At 53.2% G+C, this 20,431-nt stretch overlaps 1 protein-coding gene across 1 annotated transcript; it reads left to right on the forward strand.

The window, feature by feature from the left end:
- Positions 1-7,001: 7,001 nt before the first annotated feature.
- Positions 7,002-20,420, forward strand: LOC122373215 (the record flags this gene model as incomplete). Its single annotated transcript, XM_043351063.1, has 17 exons — positions 7,002-7,006; positions 7,410-7,564; positions 8,701-8,821; positions 9,073-9,263; positions 9,599-9,792; positions 10,210-10,338; positions 10,715-10,867; positions 15,400-15,588; positions 15,872-16,123; positions 17,401-17,586; positions 17,914-18,073; positions 18,231-18,244; positions 18,294-18,372; positions 18,597-18,754; positions 19,268-19,375; positions 19,679-19,940; positions 20,227-20,420. Coding segments are annotated over exons 1-17 (2,550 nt in total), but the record flags the coding sequence as incomplete, so codon positions are not given.
- Positions 20,421-20,431: the final 11 nt, after the last annotated feature.

Genomic DNA, 20,431 nt, shown 5'->3' on the forward strand with positions numbered 1-20,431 from the left:
TTCAGAGCAGAATGAGACTCGTCAATTCACCTATCCGTTGAAAAACATACTGATCGAGGGTTGACTGTTGTTTGTTTTACCACTGTTGTGAGCTCACAAGGCCTCTGTTGTCTCACGGGAAATGATAGCGGGGCATCGCAATACGTTACTAATGAGAATATAAAGCACACGGTCAACTCATAGGAGTCATGCCTAATTATTCCGATGAGGTTGGTGCGGTGTAGCACCGGAGTGATTGAGCCACGTTGACCCATGCTCTCTCGCTTTAGGTTTTTTCCTTTTTCCAGAACCTTTCACTCAGAACGTCATTAGGTATACATGAGTTTGTAATAAAAAAGACGATGCAACGGCGCTAGGCCATAAAGGCGTACCTAATGCATCGCCATTTAACTCATGCATTTTTCATGCAAATCTAAAATGAGTTGAATTACTGAGCTAGGTAGGTACTTAGTTATGCAGCACACCCAGTCCCTGGGTACAAAACTGCACACCGAAATAATTTTGGCCTTGACCTTGTCCTTGCATGTCCGGCTCATTTTGTCGTTTCGCTACAAGAGCCTTGGTTTAGGTACTGAACGATGTCACGTCAAACGGGCGAGCGGTGAACCTTCATAACACTTGGGAATAGTGGACCGTTAAAACACGGGAAACATCGAGCCATCATAACACGGGAAACAGCGAACCGGTATAACACGGAGGACAGCGTGCCGCAGCACGGTGAATGGCGAACGGACCGTCGCTGTGAGCCGCGACGCGGGTGAACAGCGGCCCTCCGCACAAGTGAATATTGAGCTGTTGCGCAAAAAAAAATTAATAAACAAAACCGGCAGCCAGCCTTCCCGCCCAGGTCGTGTGCACTCAGTGCCTACCTACCCCGGGCGTCTGTAGTGACGCCTCTGGTGATCGATGCTTGACCGTGTGTGTGTGTGGGGGGGGGGGGGTATGTGTGCACTGGGAACAGGGTGTAGTCTCAGAAGCGGTGCACAGCTCGAATGTTATTGAGGGGAGTATGACGATAAAAACCAAGTGCAGCAGCCTACTCATTCAATTCACCTACGGACTTTTACGGACTCACCTACGGACACTGAGTTACTTTCACTGCTCACTGCACTGATAAAGAAAGTCCTTTTCTCGAAATGAGTCACAGTTTTTTGTTGTCCTGTTTTTTGTTGTCCTAAGATGGTGCTCAAAGCAAGAGACTCATTGCGTTTCCGGTTCCCCGTATCCAGCAGGCAGCAGCACAAATCGTCAAACGATCTGCACCTGCAGGATGCTTTAATCCATTCTCACTAGATGGTACTAGTGCCAAACGCCTGGACTACTATGCTGTGCCGCAGAGCACGATTGACGTTTCCGATCACCTCCCTAGATGACGTTAGTTGTAAGCGCCTGAAGAGATACTGTGCCGCAAAGCATAGCAGCTGTTCCAGACTCACTCCATAGATGACGCTAGTTGTAAGCGCCTGAAGAGATACTGTGCCGCAAAGCATAGCAGCCGTTCCAGACTCACTCCATAGATGACGCTAGTTGTAAGCGCCTGAAGAGATACTGTGCCGCAAAGCATCGCAGCCGTTCCAGATTCACTCCATAGATGACGCTAGTTGTGAGCGCCTGAAGAGATACTGTGCCGTAAGCACAGCAGACGTTCCAGACTTTCTCCATAGATGACGCTAGTTGTAAGCGCCTGAAGAAATACTGTGCCGCGTAGCACCACAGACGTTGCAGATTCACTCAATAGATGGCGATGCCTGTAGGCGCCTGAAGGTATAGTGTGCCGCAAAGCACAGTCTATGTTCAAGCATGGTAATTATTGATCAGAAACGGCTAACATGTGGACAATGGTGTGTCGTAAAAAAGTGGCAAACGATATCATTTTTACAGGAGCCGCCGCGCGAGTCCCCGGTGGCGCCGCGCCATGTTCAAGTTTCACGCGGTGCACGGCTCGCACGTGGCGCTCGAAAACGATGACACGTGCGCCACACGCCGCGAGGGCTTCTGCAATGGAATCACGTTCAGGTCAGTGGATGGCGAGGAAAATGTTCCCTTAGAGAGAAATCGGAGGGATTTCCTGCCAGAGAACTCCTCTCCGTAAGTTCGCTGTTCTGTGGGACGATTAACCCTCGCCCATGTAGGGGGGGGGGGGGTTGGTGCAACCCCCCCTGAGGTTTTTCTTAGCTACACGCCGAACCGTTTCAGATAGCCTGCTCAAATTTTCATTACCCTTTGGGGCATCCTTTGCGCAACTTTTGGTATTTTATTTTTGTCAAGGTCATGTCAGGTCACGGAGTTATGACGTCATAAAGGGAACAACCTCCGGCCAGATTTACGCTAAATTGGAGATTGCTCCACATTGGTATAAATGCCGACTGACCTGACACACTGATGGATTGTTTTAGAATCACAACTGGCTGATTTGACATTGGTACAATGTCCGTTGACATTTTGAAGGTTACTAAGGTCAAGGTAAGGTCAGTGACCTCGGTTGACCTGTAATGACTTCTTGCACTTGTATGCCTTTTCGGGGTATTTTGATGCCCTGAATTCGAATTTGCTATCCATTTCAGGCATCGCCGGTTGTTTCTTGTAGTTCATTTTGGGTCAGGGTCAGGTCAGTGACGTCACACGCCTGACGTGACCCAATGCACAAATGACCTTGCAGACTTCCGATGCTCCCAACGCATCATTTTTAGAGGTATGACATCGAAATACACACCAAACGATAGAGAATTGATCAAGGATCACGATAGTGAAGGTTTCAAGTCGATATCTCTTAATGTTTTGCCGCAATCGGCGCGGAAATCTGAAAAAAGTTAGATTTTTCCGAAAATTTGACCTTTGACCGGTCATAAGTAGGTCAAATGTTTACCTAGGACCAAAAAATATACCACCAATCGCGAGATCTCGTTGAGAGCAATCCGTTGGTCTGTTCCGCTAAGCTCTACAACGCTCCGTTTTCAAACGCCAGGGGGAGGGGGGTCGCACCAACGCCCTGCATGGGCGAAGGTGGCAAAACACCGTTTACGGGCGAGGGTTAATCAACGTCCAATCCCAATCATAGACATCTGTATACCCGGTATACAGAGGTCCATGGTCCAATTGATCCCCATGAGCTTACCACTAACATTTTCAAGTAGGTGCTAACTATAACGACCTCGCCCTGTGGCAGCGGCTCTCCCTGCTCCCCCGCGACCGGCGTTACCGCGCGGGACCGCCGCCGACCCTGACAGGCCGCCGGCCGCCGACAGGGGCCCGTCCAGGCCTACCCGGCGAGGGGTGCGCAGCCGGCGGCGCGGCTCCAGGGGCGGGCGGATCTGGAGAGCTGGAGAGCGGCCAGATCAGCTGTACATCGCCCAGCTTAACGTGCAGTCGGTGAAACCAAAACTGCTCGAACTGCGTGACGACATCGCGCAGCACAATTTTGACCTCATTGTATTATGTGAGACGTGGCTTAAGCCGGCCACACCCGATCGACTTTTACCGGTTCCCGGCTACCAGCTGCTGCGGAGAGACCGAGCTGACGGCAGGGGCTACGGCGGTGTCGCCGTTCTGGTGAGGGAGGGGATGGTGGCCACCGTGCTGGACGGACCTGACCGAGTCACAGCGGACTCCAGGCTAGAGTCGCTGTGGGTCCAGATCGGCACGGGCCCGCAGAAGGTAGTAATCTGCTCCCTCTACCGGCCGCCGGTGCAGACACAGGTCCGTGTCACCGCGGACCTCGACATACTGGAGCAGCAGCTGCAGCACCACATCACTCGCCACAGCGGACCGATCGTCATAGCCGGCGATATTAATATCAACACCGCGGACGGCGGCAGCGCTACGGCTACCAGACTCCGAGAGCTGTTTACCGCCTACGCAGTGCACCAGCATATCGACGGTGCTACGTTCCGGTCATCAGGCTCCACCATCGATGTGATCGCAACGAATCGTGGTGTTGAGCGGGCCGGGACGCTGCACTGTCACTACAGTCCTCACAACTGGTGCCGTGCGGTGGTGCCGACCCCGGGCCGCCGACCGGAGCGGTGCACTCTGGCAGGACGGAGCTGGCGCAAACTGGACACCGCCGAGGCGTGCCGCCGCCTGTGGGCCGTGGACTGGAGCCCTGTGTACCGCAGTGCTGACCCGGGCGAGCAGTGGGACTATTTTATCGCGGTGACTATGCCCATTATTGACAGTCTGGCCCCGGCCAGACGGTTCCGAGTGCGTAACCCGACGGCGCCCCCAGTGACGGAAGCCACAAAGGACCTAATGGCCCGGCGGCGGGCGGCGCTACGTGCCTCAGATCGTGCCTTGTATAAGGAACTGAACCGGCAGGTTAGGTCGGCCGTCCGCCGTGACACGCGAGAGGAGATCGACCGGCGCGTGCGGGAGAGCGGGCCGAGCTCCTTGTGGCGCAGTGTCCGGCCGGTCATCGCGGGGAAGCGGACGACCAAACCTTCACCGGACGCTGACACGGACGCAGTTAACCAGTACTTCGCCAGTATTGGGACCGCCACGGCCCGACAGGTGGACTCCGCGGGGCCCGAGCTGGCGGTGCGGCTGCCGCGCGTTTCCACCGGCCGTTTCCAGGTGGCACCCGTTACACCGGAACAACTGTCGTGTATCGTTGGTAGGATGGCCAGCAGTACATCGTGTGGCGCTGACGGACTATGTATGCGTTTTATCAAACAGTGTTTTGGCTCCATCTATCCCGTCATCACCCACATCGTCAATTCCAGCATCACCAGTCACAGCGTCCCTAGCTCATGGAAATTAGCCTTGATCCATCCCATCCAGAAATCACCCAAATCCACAGACGTAACCAACTTCCGCCCCATATCAATCCTTCCCACCATCGCCAAAATCACTGAACGCGTCGTTTACGAGCAGCTTTTTACCTATATTTCACCTGTCATCATTTATTCTCGTCTAGTCAGCACGGTTTTAGGACGAACCATTCTACCGACACCGCACTTTTAGATGTTACAGACCGAGTGTTTGAGGCTATGGACCGTAAGGAAATCACACTTTTGTGTCTTTTAGATCTGTCCAAATGCTTTGACGTCGTACCGCACGCCGGACTTTTACGTAAACTCGAACTGTACAATGTCGACACGCGCTGGTTTGAGAGTTATTTGGCCGACCACCAGCAGCAGGTGGTAGCTGAGAGCCACTCTGGCTCTCGAACTCTGTCGGCGGCGCTGCCGAACCCGATCGGCACCTATCAGGGGACATCGCTCGGACCGCTCTTGTACAGCATCTATGCTAATGATATGTCGCTATTCGTTGATGACGCGAGCATCGTGCAGTACGCGGACGACACTCAGGTTCTCGTGGGCGGGAGGCCCGGAGACATTGGCGCCCTGATCGGATCCATGGAACGAAATTTGTCACTGCTCTCGAACTGGTTTGGCAAAAATGGTATGAAAATCAACGCTCAGAAAACTCAGCTCATTGTTCTCGGCACTCGTCAAAATCTCCGGCAGCTTCCAACAGTCAGCATCAACTTTATGGGCGCCATTGTCCCCGGCTCTCCCGCGGTGCGGAATCTGGGTGTCGTATTTGACCAATGTATGTCGTTTGCCGCCCATACCGATGATGTCGTCCGGCGCTGCACAGGTATTTTAATCGGATTGAGTCACTCTAGACATATTTTACCACATTCGACGCTCACCACCCTAGTCCAAAGTCTAGTCATTTCGCTCATCCGCTATTGTATCAGTGTGTACGGCTCCTGCAATACCACTCAGCTCGCACGTCTGCAAAAGCTGCTGAATTTCTCAGCCCGTGTGATATCGGGGCGTCGGAAGTTTGATCATGTTAGTGACGTCCTGCGTGACCTGGGATGGCTGTCCGCGCGTAACATGTACTCATATCATGTGCTGACCCTATTGAAACGTATGCTGGTCACTGCGCAGCCCGAGTCAATCGCGAGTAGAATAGTGCATAGACGTGACGTACATCAGCGAGCCACAAGACAGACAGATATGCTACATGTGCCAAGAATCAAATCGGAGTCCGGGAGGAGACGATTCCTCTTTACCGCCGTGACAGCTTTTAATAGCCTACCACCGGCGATGTGTGACCTGAACCTGCGCGCGTTCAAGGCAGAGTTGCGCCGGCACTTGTTGCGACAACAGGCGGCTGACCGTTAGCAATGCTTCATGACGACACGTTTGTGAGAGAGTGACTGCGAACGAATGTCTGTCTGTGTGCGTGCGTGCGTATGTTTTTCCCACGACACCCATCATTTTATATTGCGACCCTGGTTCAGGAATAGCCATTTTTGTGGAATGAGCCTACGATGTCAAATAAATAAATAAATAAATAAATATAAAGGTATCACGCATCTTGTCTCTAGTTACTTTCGGCAATCATTCCTATCGCTATCAATATGAGTTCCCTTTGGCACGTGTCGGTCGGTTGGTTTGGATGACTCCGAATTCTCCCTCAGCTCGGTTCCGATGGCACGCGGTGAGCAGTACCACCTGAGAGTGAGCCAGGTCTCCGACTGGAGCGGCGCGCTGCGACTGGGGGTCACCTGGCACGACCCGGCCACGCTGACCTCCCTGCCGCGCTACTCGTTCCCCGACTTAATCCGGCGGCCCGGGTTCTGGGTGCGCACCATCCGCGAACAGCACCTCAGTGACGGCGCCAGGTGAGTGGGCGGGGGAGGAGAGACAGGGAGGGACAGGGCGAGTGATTCGACAGAAATAAGACGGGATAGAGTTGGGACGGAAGACGGCTTAGGTGACGGGACGGGGTCAGCAACGGGACGAAATAAAATGAAGGAAGAGGTCTATACTCATTCCTAAACTTAAATTCACTCATTTCCTTCATTCAGCGAGACGGGACAGATAAAGGAACGGGTGACAAAGCGGGGTGTGTTATACGGGGTAGTGACGAAACAGGAGGTGTTACAAGATGTGGCCTGATCACTGTGTGGTCGTTGGTGGCCGGGCGACGGGACAGAGCAGCTGCCCTGTCGCGCGCGGAGTCGGGCGTCCACTTAGGGCGAGCTGATGGCGTGCCAACGGCTGTCCCCAAGGAGGCTGTCTTCGTCCCCAGTAAAAAGATTTAATTGGCCAATCGAAGATCCCATCAATGTGGGGCCGTTCGATTCGTTTGATTGATTTGGTCAGTCCTACATCGGACCACCGTTTATCGGAGCCACAAACGGAAGTGGTCGCGTAAGCTTTCAGGAAACGTATTACCTATAAACGAGACATAAACGTTCAGTGCGAAATTGACTTATAGCGTATGGGAAGTCAACATTTGCTGAACCTCTGTTCACTGAATTCTCACTAATAGCTGTTCAAAACGTGCATTCACGTGTGTAACGTGTGCAAATTTACCGGTCTAATCTGTCTAACCAGCTCCGCTCACCCCTGCCCTAATCATCTAACACCATCCACCTTCTGCATCCCCAGGATCCACTTTTGGCTGACACTGGACGGAGTTCTACACGTCTCGGTCAACCACCAGCAGGTCACCCGGCTGGCCACCGGCGTCGGCGAGGACAGGCCGCTCTGGGCCCTGGTGGACGTCTATGGCAACACACAGTCGGTCCAGGTCACCGGGGATGGTGAGATGATGGGGGCAGGTCACGGGGGGTGGTGAGAGACAAGGGTCAGGTCACTGGGGGTGGTGAGATGGAGACAGGGGTCAGGTCACCAGAAATGGTGAGATGATGGGTCAAGTCAGGTCACAGGAGATGGTGAGATGCCGGGGCCAAATAAGGTTATCGGAGGCATAATGAGATGCTGGGGAAGGGTTATCGGGTGCGGCGTAGTAGTTATTACATATACTGATGAAAACGCTACGGATTTGTGTTGCATTGAGAATAGTTTGACAGCCATCTTACTAGAGAGTGTACCTTTCCTCAGGAAAGAAGGGCTGTATGAACAGACCTGGTGTAATGCATGTCGGCTGTCCGACTCAGTGAATGCGATGGCGAAAACCACGGTGACGTGAAAACATGGCGCGGCCGGTGTAACCTGAGCAGGGGTTACACGAATGACGCGCAGCGTGACGCGTGACGCGAATATGTCGAGTGACGTGTGGCGCGGGCCTTGAGTGGTGCCGAGGGATTACGGCTGACACGGCACCACGGTGGGTCTGTCTGTCGGGGTCACGGCACGGCAGGTCTGTCTGTCAGGGACACGGCCATGTCTGTATTGTCAGGGGACAGGGGCACAGTGCGGTGGTCAGAGGCGTGTGATATATTGGCCCCTGTCTATCTGTGGGGATCGGGGCACAACATCCCGTTTCTGTCTGTCTGTTAGGAGCACAGCGCGGTCAAGGTCGTTTGACAGGGGATCCCTGCCGGAGGCTGCATGTCTGTCAGGGACACAAACAATATCTGTTTTCAGGGACGCAGCGCGGTAACTGGTCGGAAACGTCCAATGTAGACGCTTGACCGTGCGTCTGCCCCTATCGGGAATACAACATTCCGTGTCTGTCCATCGGATTGTGGGTCATTGGGGATCACGGTGCGGTCGGTCCAGTCAAAGGCGTGTGACGGATAGCATTCGTCGTGTAACCTCTCTCCAACAAAACGTCGATAGCAGTGTTGGTGGAGGAGTACGATATATAGGTTTATTATGCCAGTGTAGGTTATATGTGACATCTGCCAGAGGGGACACACCGATGCAAATCTTGTCGCGCTATCAAGGATCTAGCACCAACAGTTCGTGACCTATGCCCTGCGACCCGTTCCAGAGGAGACGCCTCTGGAGATTCTGGCCCGCGGTCAGGCGGCGCGGGACCTGTACCGTCAGGTGCGCAGGGCCGGCACTGTACCGGTGTACCGTAGTCGGCTCTTCATCATCGGGAACTGCGGGTAAGGGGTCACTTCTTACGACAAACGATGGGTATGATGCCGTGTAACGAGGCAATATTCCGCGCAACGAGGTAATCTAAATGTAATGACCCGACGACTACGACCTTGGATAGCCACAAAACGTCCCAATGACATCGTAGCCAGCACAGCCTTGTCTTTAGTACAACTATTGTGTCGCACCACTATCGACTGCCTTCATTTCACTCTGTCTGTGGAATGAAGACCCAGATCGACTGTCCTCCTTGCGCCAGGGCCGGTAAGACGACGCTGCGTCACCTGCTGCTGGGCAGCTCTGCCGTCAGCCAGCCACCGCCGACCGCCGGTCTGGACAGCTCGGATCTGTTCACATTTCCCGTGGACGACCCGTCGGCATGGCAACCGGACAGCGCCTCGGTGGGCAGCCGCCGGCCCAGCACCGGGCGCTGGTCGAGTGCCCAGAGAGGTTAGAGGGGGCTGTCTGGAATCGGTTACTGTCACTTTTATGTCATCAGCCAAAATCAATTTCACATGGGCCGCCGTCATCCCAGTGAAAGGTTTCCGGTCGCGCGCACAGAGAAATTAGCTGACATCTGACGAAGAGGACCATTCACTGCCTTTAGCTTGGAGGTTAGCTGTCTTGGACCATGAGGTACAGTCAGTCACTGTCACACTGTCTGTCGCCAGTTGCAAGCCAGTTACCGTCGTATTTCTCAACGTCACGTTTTCACTTTTTAGTATCACCTCTTCCCGTTATCGCATCACGTCTTTACATCACGTCTCTACCTCCACTTCTCTCAGAGCCGGAGGAAATTGAGGAAGAGTACCAGACGGCCATCGCGCGGAACGTGGTCAGAGAGCTGCTCAAGGACCGAAAGTCGCGGGAGATGGCCAAACGGAAGAGCCGCTCATCGTCGCGCCACTTCTCCAGCACGTTCAGGGTCAACCTCAGCCGCAGCAGCCTCAACAAGGTCATGCCCAGGAAGGATTTCGAGGTCAGTTAGACCGCTGAGCAAAGGACATCGCTCGATTGGTTTTTAATTGAATGTCCCTTAGCGTGGTCCCTTAGGTCAGTGTCACTGTCTGGTGTCTAATGCAAGGTTATCGATTTGGTAGAAGGTGCCACGCCCGCGGATACTCAGAATGACACATAAATAACGCAGCAGTCACTCCGGCACGCTCATTACCTATTTGAATATTTCATACTGAAATGACTGTCTGGTCACTGGACGAGAATGGCTATACGAAATTGGAGCTAATGCATATCATGAGACATTATGTCTGTAACTACTCGTAGGCTGTCCCGCATGACATGCATGTATTGCGGTACAGTATGCCCACACTCTCGGCCGCAACGAGTGATGCAGCTAGGCAGCGGAAGTGAGTCAAGTGACTTTTTCTGATGTGTTCAGGTAACTGACGAGGGTGCACTGAAGGAGCTGCCCCCGGAGATTGTCAGGCTGGTGGAGGAGATGCTGGCTGAATCTCCCGACAACAGCCAGGAGAGGAACGAGTCGCCCGAACCGGGACAGAAACAGCAGGTCGGTGGGACGGGACAGGGAAGGGATGGGACAACACGAGGCGGAACGGGACGATAGAGAACGAGCAGTAGTCACTTAAGAACGTTGGAGTGTCATAGGGGTTGATGTGTCTGTGTCTGACGTTTGTCAAGGGACGGACCAAGGACGGACGCGCTCCCTGCAACTAATGTAGTTATAATGCGCGGGCTGGCGGTCACTATGGCATAAGGCAGTAGTCACCCCAATTAAGCATATTCAGCCCTTATTGGGATAGCTGACAGCCCTGTACCGTTATCTAGCAGTCATTGTGAGATTGGTGGCAACTGGCAACCATTGTATCTGAAATGTGCCAGTCGCTGTATCTGACAGGTGACATCGACATGCCTACATTTAACAGGTGACGGTGAGTGTGTGGGACTGGAGCGGCGACCCGGAGTACGAGGCCGTGCTCCTCCCCCTGCTGGGCTACAGAGGCGTCTACCTGCTGGTGTTTGATGCCTCTCAGCCGCTGGATGGACCGGCTACCATTACCACCTGGGCGAAGGGTCAGGTGAGAGCAAGGGATAAGTTAGGATGGGGATTGGGGCATCAGGACAGGTCAGGGTGGGGTATGGGGATAGGTCAGGACGGGACACGGAATAGATCAAAGAGAGATCCGGTGAGAGATGTAAAGCGGGGCGCAGGAATATGCATAAGCTGGACACAGAGGTCAGAACCGTCAGGGCGAGGCACAGGGACAGGTCAGAGACGTATGGTACACAGGATATGTCACGGAAAGCCACGGGGATAGGTCAGTGCAGGGCCGAGTACAAATAGGCTGCAAGCCTGGGACACAGCAGATGCGGGTACGTGCTCACTTAACTGCAGCCGCAACGATCAACGCTAATCCAATCAATGCTTTATAGCATAGACTAAGTAACTTAAGTTCGGCCTTGCCTGTTAATGCCATCCATTACGATTAATTGTTAATTAAAAACGCATTGAAGAGGTTACAAAAATTAATCATGGTTTATGTCTGTCTATATTTACCTGGACAAGCATTGATTTTTCACGAAACGTCATCATTGGACTGCTTGACATTAACCCTCGCCCGCACATGCCATTTTCCCATCCTAGAACGCACATGGGGGGGGGGGGTGGTTGCCACCACCCCCCGCGCCATTTCGTTCCTGTTGGAGATAGAGCTTAGCAGTAAAGACCAAAGATTCTTTGGGAAGAGACGAATCCAATGATACCCAGTTTTACCTTCTCAGGTCAGTCATTGACCTTCCAGGTCAGGTCAAACTAAAAAATGTTGCTGTTTTGGGTCACCGTTGGATATCAAGTGCGCTTCTTATCAAATACCGATGACGATGCTGTTTTCTGGTGCCAAGCCAGCTAGAACCTCTTAGTCACACTACCCGACCAGAATTTTGCTGCTGAGGTCATTTCAGGTCAAGTTAGGTCAAGGTCAATTATATGTATAATATATGACTGCGAGGCGCTGGTGGTGCAGCTGGGTACGACGCGCTCTGCATTTCTGGCCACCTGTTACCGCGCTCCAGACGCTGACCGAGAGATGGAGGCTGTGGCGGACCTCCTGCGCGGGCTCCACAGGACCGGCCGCCCGTTCCTCCTGGTGGGAGACTTTAACCTGCCAGAGATCCAGTGGTCGGGCGACAGAGAGGCCGAACTGAGGAGACGCACTGCACGAGCCACCACCTTCATCGACGCCCTCGCGGAGTGTGGCGCGGTTCAGTCGGTGACGGCGGCAACGAGAGGCGTCAACGTCCTCGACCTGGCGGTGTCATCAGGAGGCACTGTGACGTCGGAGGTGCGGGACCAGCTGTTCGCCTCCGATCATCGTGTGGTCGAGACGCGTCTCAGAATCGACACCGGCCCCACGCCCCGAGCATCCAGAACCAGGGTCTACAACTATAAGCGCGCTGACTTCGCCGGCCTGCGTCACGCCTTGCGCGCGGTGCCCTGGACTGTGCTCGAGGCTATGGACGTCAACGGTGCAGTAGAGTTTTTCTATGATGCCGTATTCGCCGCTGTTAGTGACTATGTGCCTATCATAGAGCTGCGCCAGAAATACCCACCATGGTTCGATCGCACTATCAGGGATCTCCTACGGGAGAAGGAACGGGCCCACAGGCGTAAGAAGGCGGACCCCTGCGCTGCGAATGTAGAGCAGCATGCTAGAGCCAAAGCTGAGTTTAAACGTCAGGCTGATGCCGGATATAGAGCGTATTTGTTGGGCCTCGTCCGTGATTTTAAGGATAATCCCAAGCGATATTGGACTTTTATCAAGTCCCTGAAGTCAAATAACCACGTATCTCCTGTCTTAGAGTATGCTGGTAGGCTGGTGACAGAGGCGTCTGCTAGAGCTAACTGTTTCAACCAGTGCTTCTCAGAGAAGTTCAGCGCGCCCTACGTCGGCGACTTACCAGCCGCCCCTGTTCTCGACGCCCCAGGCCTGTCCACGTTCACCGTACCCTGTGGTCGAGTGGCACAGCTCCTGCGTGAGCTCAGCCCTCACAAGGCCTGCGGCGCTGACGGCCTCAGTGCACGAATTATTCACGAGTGTGCTGAGGAGATTGCGATCCCTCTCGACATCATATGTCGATTGTCGGTGCGGTCCGGAGTGTTCCCATCGTCATGGAAGCGGGCCAACATCATTCCCGTCTTCAAAAAGGGCTCTAAAAAGCTTCCATCTAACTACAGACCGGTATCTTTATTATCACTCTGCTCAAAAATTCTGGAGAAGGTAGTGTGCGAGGACCTGCTCCGTGCATGTCTTCCTGCACTGCCTCCTTCCCAGCACGGATTTCTTCCAAAACGCTCTTGCATGAGCAACCTTACCTGTTTCTTGGAACACTGCTGGACCTCACTGACAAAGGGATCGCAAACGGACGCTATCTACACAGATTACTCGTCAGCTTTTACCAGTGTAAGCCACAAGCTGCTTTTACACAAGCTGGAGCACTCTTTTAACATATCGGGTCTTGCACTTGGCTGGGTTGAGTCTTACCTTAGCCAGCGGTCCCAGCGTGTAGTGCTGGATGGAAAACACTCTGACTGGACTCCGGTCATCTCCGGAGTGCCGGAGGGCAGCATCTTGGGCCCCCTGCTCTTCACCTGCTTTGTCGCTGACCTCCCTAAACACATCGGGTCATCTTGCTTGTCATACGCTGACGACGTCAAATTTTTTCACCGTGTATCCTCTCCTGAGGATGCCCACGCCCTTCAGGCTGACTTGGACCGTCTCAGCCGGTGGTCAAGGACCTGGCACCTGAAGCTCAACCCGGCCAAGTGCAAGACCATCACCTTCACTATGCGTCATCACCTCATGTCGCTTCATACGCGCTCGACGGTCACCAGCTCGAGAGGTGTGTTAACGTGCGTGACCTTGGCATCATCTTAGATAGCAAGCTTAACTTCGCAGACCATGTTGATGCTATAGTCTCGAAGTCGAACCGCATGCTGGGCTTGCTGATGAGGAGCATGCAGGTCTCGACACGGGTGCATCGAGCGCAGTTCGACTGTGTCGCAGCCCTCACCGCCTACAAGGCTCACGTGCGTTCCGTAATGGAATACGGCTGTGTTATCTGGTCGGGTGCCGCTGTCACCCACCTGCGCCGATTAGAGCGACTACAGCACCGTTTTCTCATGTGGCTGGGCGCCCGGACACAGGCGAGGTGCCCTTCACTCGACTATGCATCGCTGCTTAAACTGTTCGGCTGCGAATCAGTGAGGTCACGATTCACACAGTGTGACATCAACTACATGCGCTCCGTGTTCAGTGGTCGCTTGGACTGTCCCGACATCTTGGCCATGTTTTCTCTATCGGCACCCGGCCGTCGCACGCGCCGTCCCGAGCTCTTTCATGTGCCGCGCGGAAGAGTGGACACTGTGAAGCGAGGATTTCTGATTCGTCTTCCCCAGCACGTGAACTCGCTTGTCCACAGCAGCCCCGACGCCGATTTCTTTATGCCTAGCTGCAGGCTAAGGTCGGAGATAGCCAAATTTGCTGACGACCAGGGAACATACTTAGCCTAAGGTCACTGATGTAGCTCCTCATGTAGCAACTAGCCGTTACCGGTTTTATTCTCATTGTCATTGTCTACGCTCATTTTTCGTCTTTTTTGTCTTTTTATTTCATCCACTGTCATTCTTGCTTATACCTACACTCTTTTAGGATTTCAGGCTATTGCCTGTGCTGTTTACTTTTAGGGGATTTCTCATGTCAGTATACTTTTAGCCTCGCTCATTAGCCAGGTGCCTATACTTGTATATTCTCTTAGGCTTTTGCTCATGTCTTCTATATTCTTAGGCTGTTGCCTGTCGGTTTACTTTTAGGCTCTTGCCATCTTGTTAATTTATTTGGATTTTGATCAGTGTTATCATTCATATTTATTTCCAGTGTGTGTGAGTGGTTGTTATTGTCAGTGTGCGACTGCATCCGTAAGTGGGGCTTTGCCTGTGGACGCTATGCCAATAAATAAACAAATATGTGTTTGTATGTCTGTGTGTGTCTGTGTGTATACTGATGTGTGCACCGATTGTTTTTGGGTCCATATCACAAAATCATGATCTGAGAAGCTTTTACCAAAAATGCAGTCAAAAAACTTCACAAAAAGTAAATTCAGCTTGCCTAAAACGCAATTATCTTAGATGACCTAGGTTGACCTTGACCCTGACCTTGACCCCTGTACATCGTCGAACAACATGTTCCATGATAGGTGGGAGGTAAGACTGGCAAAAAAGGCCGAAATCAGGGTGTCAAAAGCTCACAAGGCCCATGGCAAACGCAAGATGTTGAGAATTGGCCATTTGGGTCATGACATGACCTGAAAAACAAGGTCATATCTCCGAAACCAAAAATCACAGAAACTTGAAATTTTCAGTGAACGTCAAGAAAGGATAGTCGAGCAGCTATACAAAAAATCAGCCTTCTAGCTCTAAAAATGTTGAGTGCAGAGCAGAAAGACTGCCTGGGGGGTGGCAACCACCCCCCCCCCCCATTGTGCGGGCGAGGGTTAACAAATGTCACCGAACCCTGACCTGACCTCCCCTGACTGCCGTTCGCGCACTGCACAGGCTAGCGAGACTCCGGTGGAGGGCCGCACTCGTCTGGACCAGCTGCTCGACTGGCTGCAACTGGTGCACACAGCTGCCACACCGGGCTCAGCTGGCGAGGGGCTCGGCACGGGCACCCTGGCGCCGCCCGTGCTACTGGTGGGTGTGTGGAGCACACAGGACGACCGGCCGCCGCCCACAGAGACGGAGGTGGGTACGGGAGGCGCAACGGAGAATTACACAAAACATCCGTTGTGGTCGTTTGCTGCACGGAGAATGAGGTTGCTTAGGGTCTTGGCTTATCGGTTTAGTGAAACTAGGCAGTATGGGAGAAGGGCAAATAAACGATTTCATGGTTGCAACACTCTCCTCCACATCTCATAGTGCAAACTGTAATGCGTTCATATGATAATTTTCGATATGAACGCATTACAGTTTGCACTATGAGAGCCTGCCACTCCCCGTGACGCCAACTCCTCCCATCTCCCCGCAGCTGCAGCAGAGCCGTCAGCTCATCCGTCAGGCCCTGGAGGGCCGGCTCAGCGGCCGGCACGTTCACAGCCAGGTGTTAACCGTGCCAATATCGGGGGACGCGGCGGCCCTGAACGCCCTCAGAGGCTGTCTCGGGCAGCTGACTCTGAGCCAGGCGTATATGGGTGAGAAGGTGCCCGTACGGTGGCTGCGGCTCGAAGAGGAGGTGGCCAGGAGGGTGCGATCCGGGCTGGTGGTGGCTACATGGCCAGAGGTGAGAGGGTGGAGAGGGAGAGAAGGAGAGAGGGTGAGAGGAGAGAGTGAGAGGAGAGAGAGAGAGAGAGAGAGAGAGAGAGAGAGAGAGAGAGAGAGAGAGAGAGAGAGAGAGAGCGAGAGAGAGAGAGAGAGAGAGAGAGAGAGAGAGAGAGAGAGAGAGAGAGAGAGAGGGAGAGAGAGTCGTAGAAAGACGGCGAAAACGGCAATCGAAAGCTCTCAACAAGGCGGATCTTAAGAGCCCAATTTTTTTGTTAAGTAAGTCAGAGGTCAGGTCAAGGTCAGGTCAAGGGTACAAATGCAAGTTTTACAGTATCGGCCTTGCACCGTAGTTGCCGAAGAATGGACTGAGACTGATTGCCCAAACGTGTTCTTAGACTACCAAGACAATATTCGTTGCATACATGTCATTCAAAGGTCAAGGTCAAGGTCAGGTCAGGTCACCAAAAACAAAATATGAAAAGGGCATGTGCGACACATGTTTTATGGGTCATTTTACTCATAGAATCAATCGGCACACTCAATAAGTGATATGGACCACCTCTGGATGAATCTCAGGTCGAGGTCAGGTCAAGGTCAGGTCAAGTGAGGTCAAATTTGAAGTTGGTTGTTAAGGCCTAAAAAGGTGTCTATCTGATGCAGTTTTTCACGGCGAATCGAATGGTGCTATTTTTGTTTCTGACGAGGTCTAGAACTTCCAAAAAATCATTTTTCAAAATTTTTGGGTCGTGACGTCATACAATTTTGAATAACTCCAACATTTTGAACCGATTCTTCTAAAAATTGGTATGTTGGTGCACATAGACCACTTTCTGAATATATTCCGGTTTTTCGATGCACTCAAAATTTTGGATTTTATAATTATTTTCCCAAAAAAAGTCAATTTTTGAGAAAAAAAAAATTGGGCCAAAATCCAAAATTTTCAAAAAACGAGATAGCCATTTGATAGACAAAGTAGAAGAATCACGTATAACTTTTTTGTTACGTCTGATTCCTTTCAATGAAGATGTTAGCGGCGTTTGAAATTTTGCCGTTTTTGAGGCGAAAATGGCGAACATGACGTCACTAAAACGTCAATTTCTCAAAAATTTTCCGACGGATTTCGCTCAAATTTTCAGGGAACGTGTCAAATTGATGTATGATAAGGTATCGAAAGTTTGACGTCACTGGCGTAACGCGTTTAGAATTTATTGGCGAAAAACGGGAGGGGGCAGATTCTGCCCCCCCCCCAGCGGGGCGCGGGACATACCTCTCACTGCCCCACGCCCCTTCCCCCAGATGGAGACGATGGCGGCGGAGCACGACGTGGCCGGTGAGGAGCTGACGACCTTCCTGCGCTTCCACCACGACCAGGGCAGTCTGCTGCTGCACGGAGACGGCCCGCACCGGCTGGTGCTCCTCTCGCCCCAGTGGCTCGTTCAGCTCTTCGCTGACGTCATCAACGCCAAACGGAAATACTACCAGGTGAGCACGCTTCACTACTAGCATTCGTAAATGAGTTCAACATATATAATTGGAGCTACTATGTAGTCGGAGCCACTCATTACCCATATAACTATCTTGCATCAGTTGCGTCTGTTGCATATTTCCTGTCACTACTGGGCTCATAGATGGAAAAAGCTAGTCAAAAGAGCCTGGACTTATGGAAGCCATCCCAAAGAACCATCGCAGACAGCCCTCGTCTAACCCACTGTTGCCACCACTAGACCAGCCTGACCCCTAACATCACCATCAAGTCGAACGACACTGTTACAATCCGGTGTGATCTTACCGACTCATTGTTACTGACAGTCGGCGCCCAGCGGCTGGCGGCGTCTGGAGTCCGAGGGGGTGGTGGAAGCGGCCTTGCTGAGTCGACACTGGGACCAGTTGACCAACAGTGCCATCACATTGGGCGTCCTGCGCCGACTGGGGCTGGTCTGCCCGCTGGCGCCGCCGCCGCCACTCTACGGTTAGTCACTGGGAAGTGGGATACCGACGTGGCCGGTTGTGAGCTGATACGTCCATTTTGCAAATTTATCTTCCATCGGATAATATCCGATATTCACATCACTTCGAGATATGACCTGACTCTGACTTACCACCTGACCTCTGACCTCTGTTCCCAGACCTGGCGGAGAGCGTGCCTCTTCCCGAGCTGCTGCTGCTGCCCCAGCCTCATCTCCCCTCAGGCGAGGAGCTCAGAGGAGACCCCTCGGTCACCCTCTGACTCGCTGACCCTCTTCATCGACTTCTGCGGCTTCCTCACCGGTGAGAAATGACCTTAAATTGAGATGTGACCTCTAGTGCTGAGCGCAGACCTCCACCACGATTGTCCTATATTAATCGATAATTTGCATCGATGACCTCATCAAACGATTATGACTGAATAGTTTCCCGTCATCAACTGAATTCAAGAATCATTCATCGATGAGGCATGGCCGAACCACAATGAGCCGTACCAAACTATGCTAACTTCACCCTCTACTGTCTAGCGAGTCTGGTGAGTCAGCTGGTGGTACGGCTGGCCGTCTGGACCCAGGAGAGCTCCCACCGGGCGCCACACGTGTCCTACGGCCGGGCGCGGCTCTTCGTGGACGGCTCGCACGAGCTGCTGCTGACCGCGGCGCCGCTCCACCTGGCCAGAATACAGGTGAGCAGCCATCCGCTCTTTGGAAACTGAGAAACCGTCCTATCTTCGCCCACTGAGGAACCGTCCTCTCTCCGTTCACCGAGAAACCGTCCGCTCTTTGTCCACTGAACAACCGTTCTCTCTTCGTCCACTAAGCAGCCATCCACCCTCCATCAACGAGCGACCGTCCACTCTTCGTGAAGGGTTCATAGTTGCTGCTGACCGTGGCACAGCTGCACCAGGCCAGAATACACGTGAGAGGAGACCAAACCCACCATTGGATCCAGCAGTCCCGTCCTTGGTCCGAATAGCGACAACATCGTAATTCGTTCGTACCGATATTCGAGTAGGTACCCAAAGATTTCAGTATGGAGTTCAGTGAAGATTTAGGATAGGTTAGCAGTGTCTTTAGGAGGAGCTGTTGGCGTGCATTGTGTATGCGGCAGCTGGAAGTTTCAATGAAACCGGCTATCGCTGGTAAAGTCAGCTGTCAGCTGGCGGCTGATCGTATAAAACACGTATGTTGTCCTGCAGGTGACGGTGGCGCGGATATCTGTGCTGATGGAGGACGGACTGGAGTCGTACCCCACCCTGCCGGACTGCGGACCCACCGGGGGACCCAGCCCCGACGCCTGTCTCCAGGTCAGTACGAACCCACCGGGGACTCGGCCCCACGTGGGGACCCAGCCCCGACGTCTGTCTGCAGGTCAGTCACGAGACGTGGTCTCTAATTAACGGAAGGCAGTCGCAAATATCAGTCATAGAATTTGGTCAAGAAGGCCAGTCACTTGACAGAATCACGGAGGTCGGCTTTGCTTGAAATGATAACGTGGAACGCCATGGTTTCTTGCTAATACAAATAGCAATACCATGTAGACAGTTTTAGCATATATACCGACTTTCGTCGACACGATATCTGTAGCATTCACCATTGTCCCGTTCCAGATACATCGCCGACTGGACTCCACATTAGCCGAGGTGCGCGCGGCACTGTGCCGCCGTCTGCAGTGGCAGTTTACCGTCGAGTGTCCGTGCGGCCGTCCGTGCACCGTCCACCGGCGCGCCGACTGCCCGGCCCCCGAGTGTCTGCACACGCTGCCGCTGAACCAGTGCCTCTCCGGAGACACCGTCTACTGCGACTTCCGACGGGTGTCCGTGGAGCACGTGAAGCGCTGCTTCGAGCGCCGCCAGCCCGACCGGACGACCGGTCAGTGGACGGGGCAGATGAGGAAAGTGGCAGATTGAGAACCGCCATATCCATTCTTTCTTGATGAAGTGGCAAAAGGTTCAACGTGAAATACGTTACGAACTACATGAGGCAGTAGCTACTCGTGGCATTGCTTGCTTCAAGTGACGCAAATGGCCATGTCAGGTTGTCCGAACCATGTCCCATACTCATCACACCTTTAGACTGTCACCCCAATGGGGTCCAATAAAATCTAAATCTGAATCTGAATCAGTCCCAGCTGATCCCCGCCCTGATGTTCCCTCAGAAGTCAGCCTGGCACCTGTGCTTCCCGCCCGCTACCTAAGTCGCCACGAGAGTCTCAGCTCGGCCTCTGCGCCTCAGTGGGTCAAACAGGCCGCCAAACTGCTCAACGCCGGAGGACCCGGATCAGACTGGATGGCAGTCGCCAAGAAAATCGGTCAGCTGGGTTCTGAGGCGGACGGGTTGGGAGGAACACTAGCAGGGATGCT

The sequence above is a fragment of the Amphibalanus amphitrite genome, unplaced genomic scaffold (genome assembly GCF_019059575.1).
Source record: "Amphibalanus amphitrite isolate SeventyFive unplaced genomic scaffold, NRLGWU_Aamphi_draft 001460F_arrow, whole genome shotgun sequence".
Classification (NCBI taxonomy): Eukaryota; Metazoa; Arthropoda; class Thecostraca; order Balanomorpha; family Balanidae; genus Amphibalanus; species Amphibalanus amphitrite.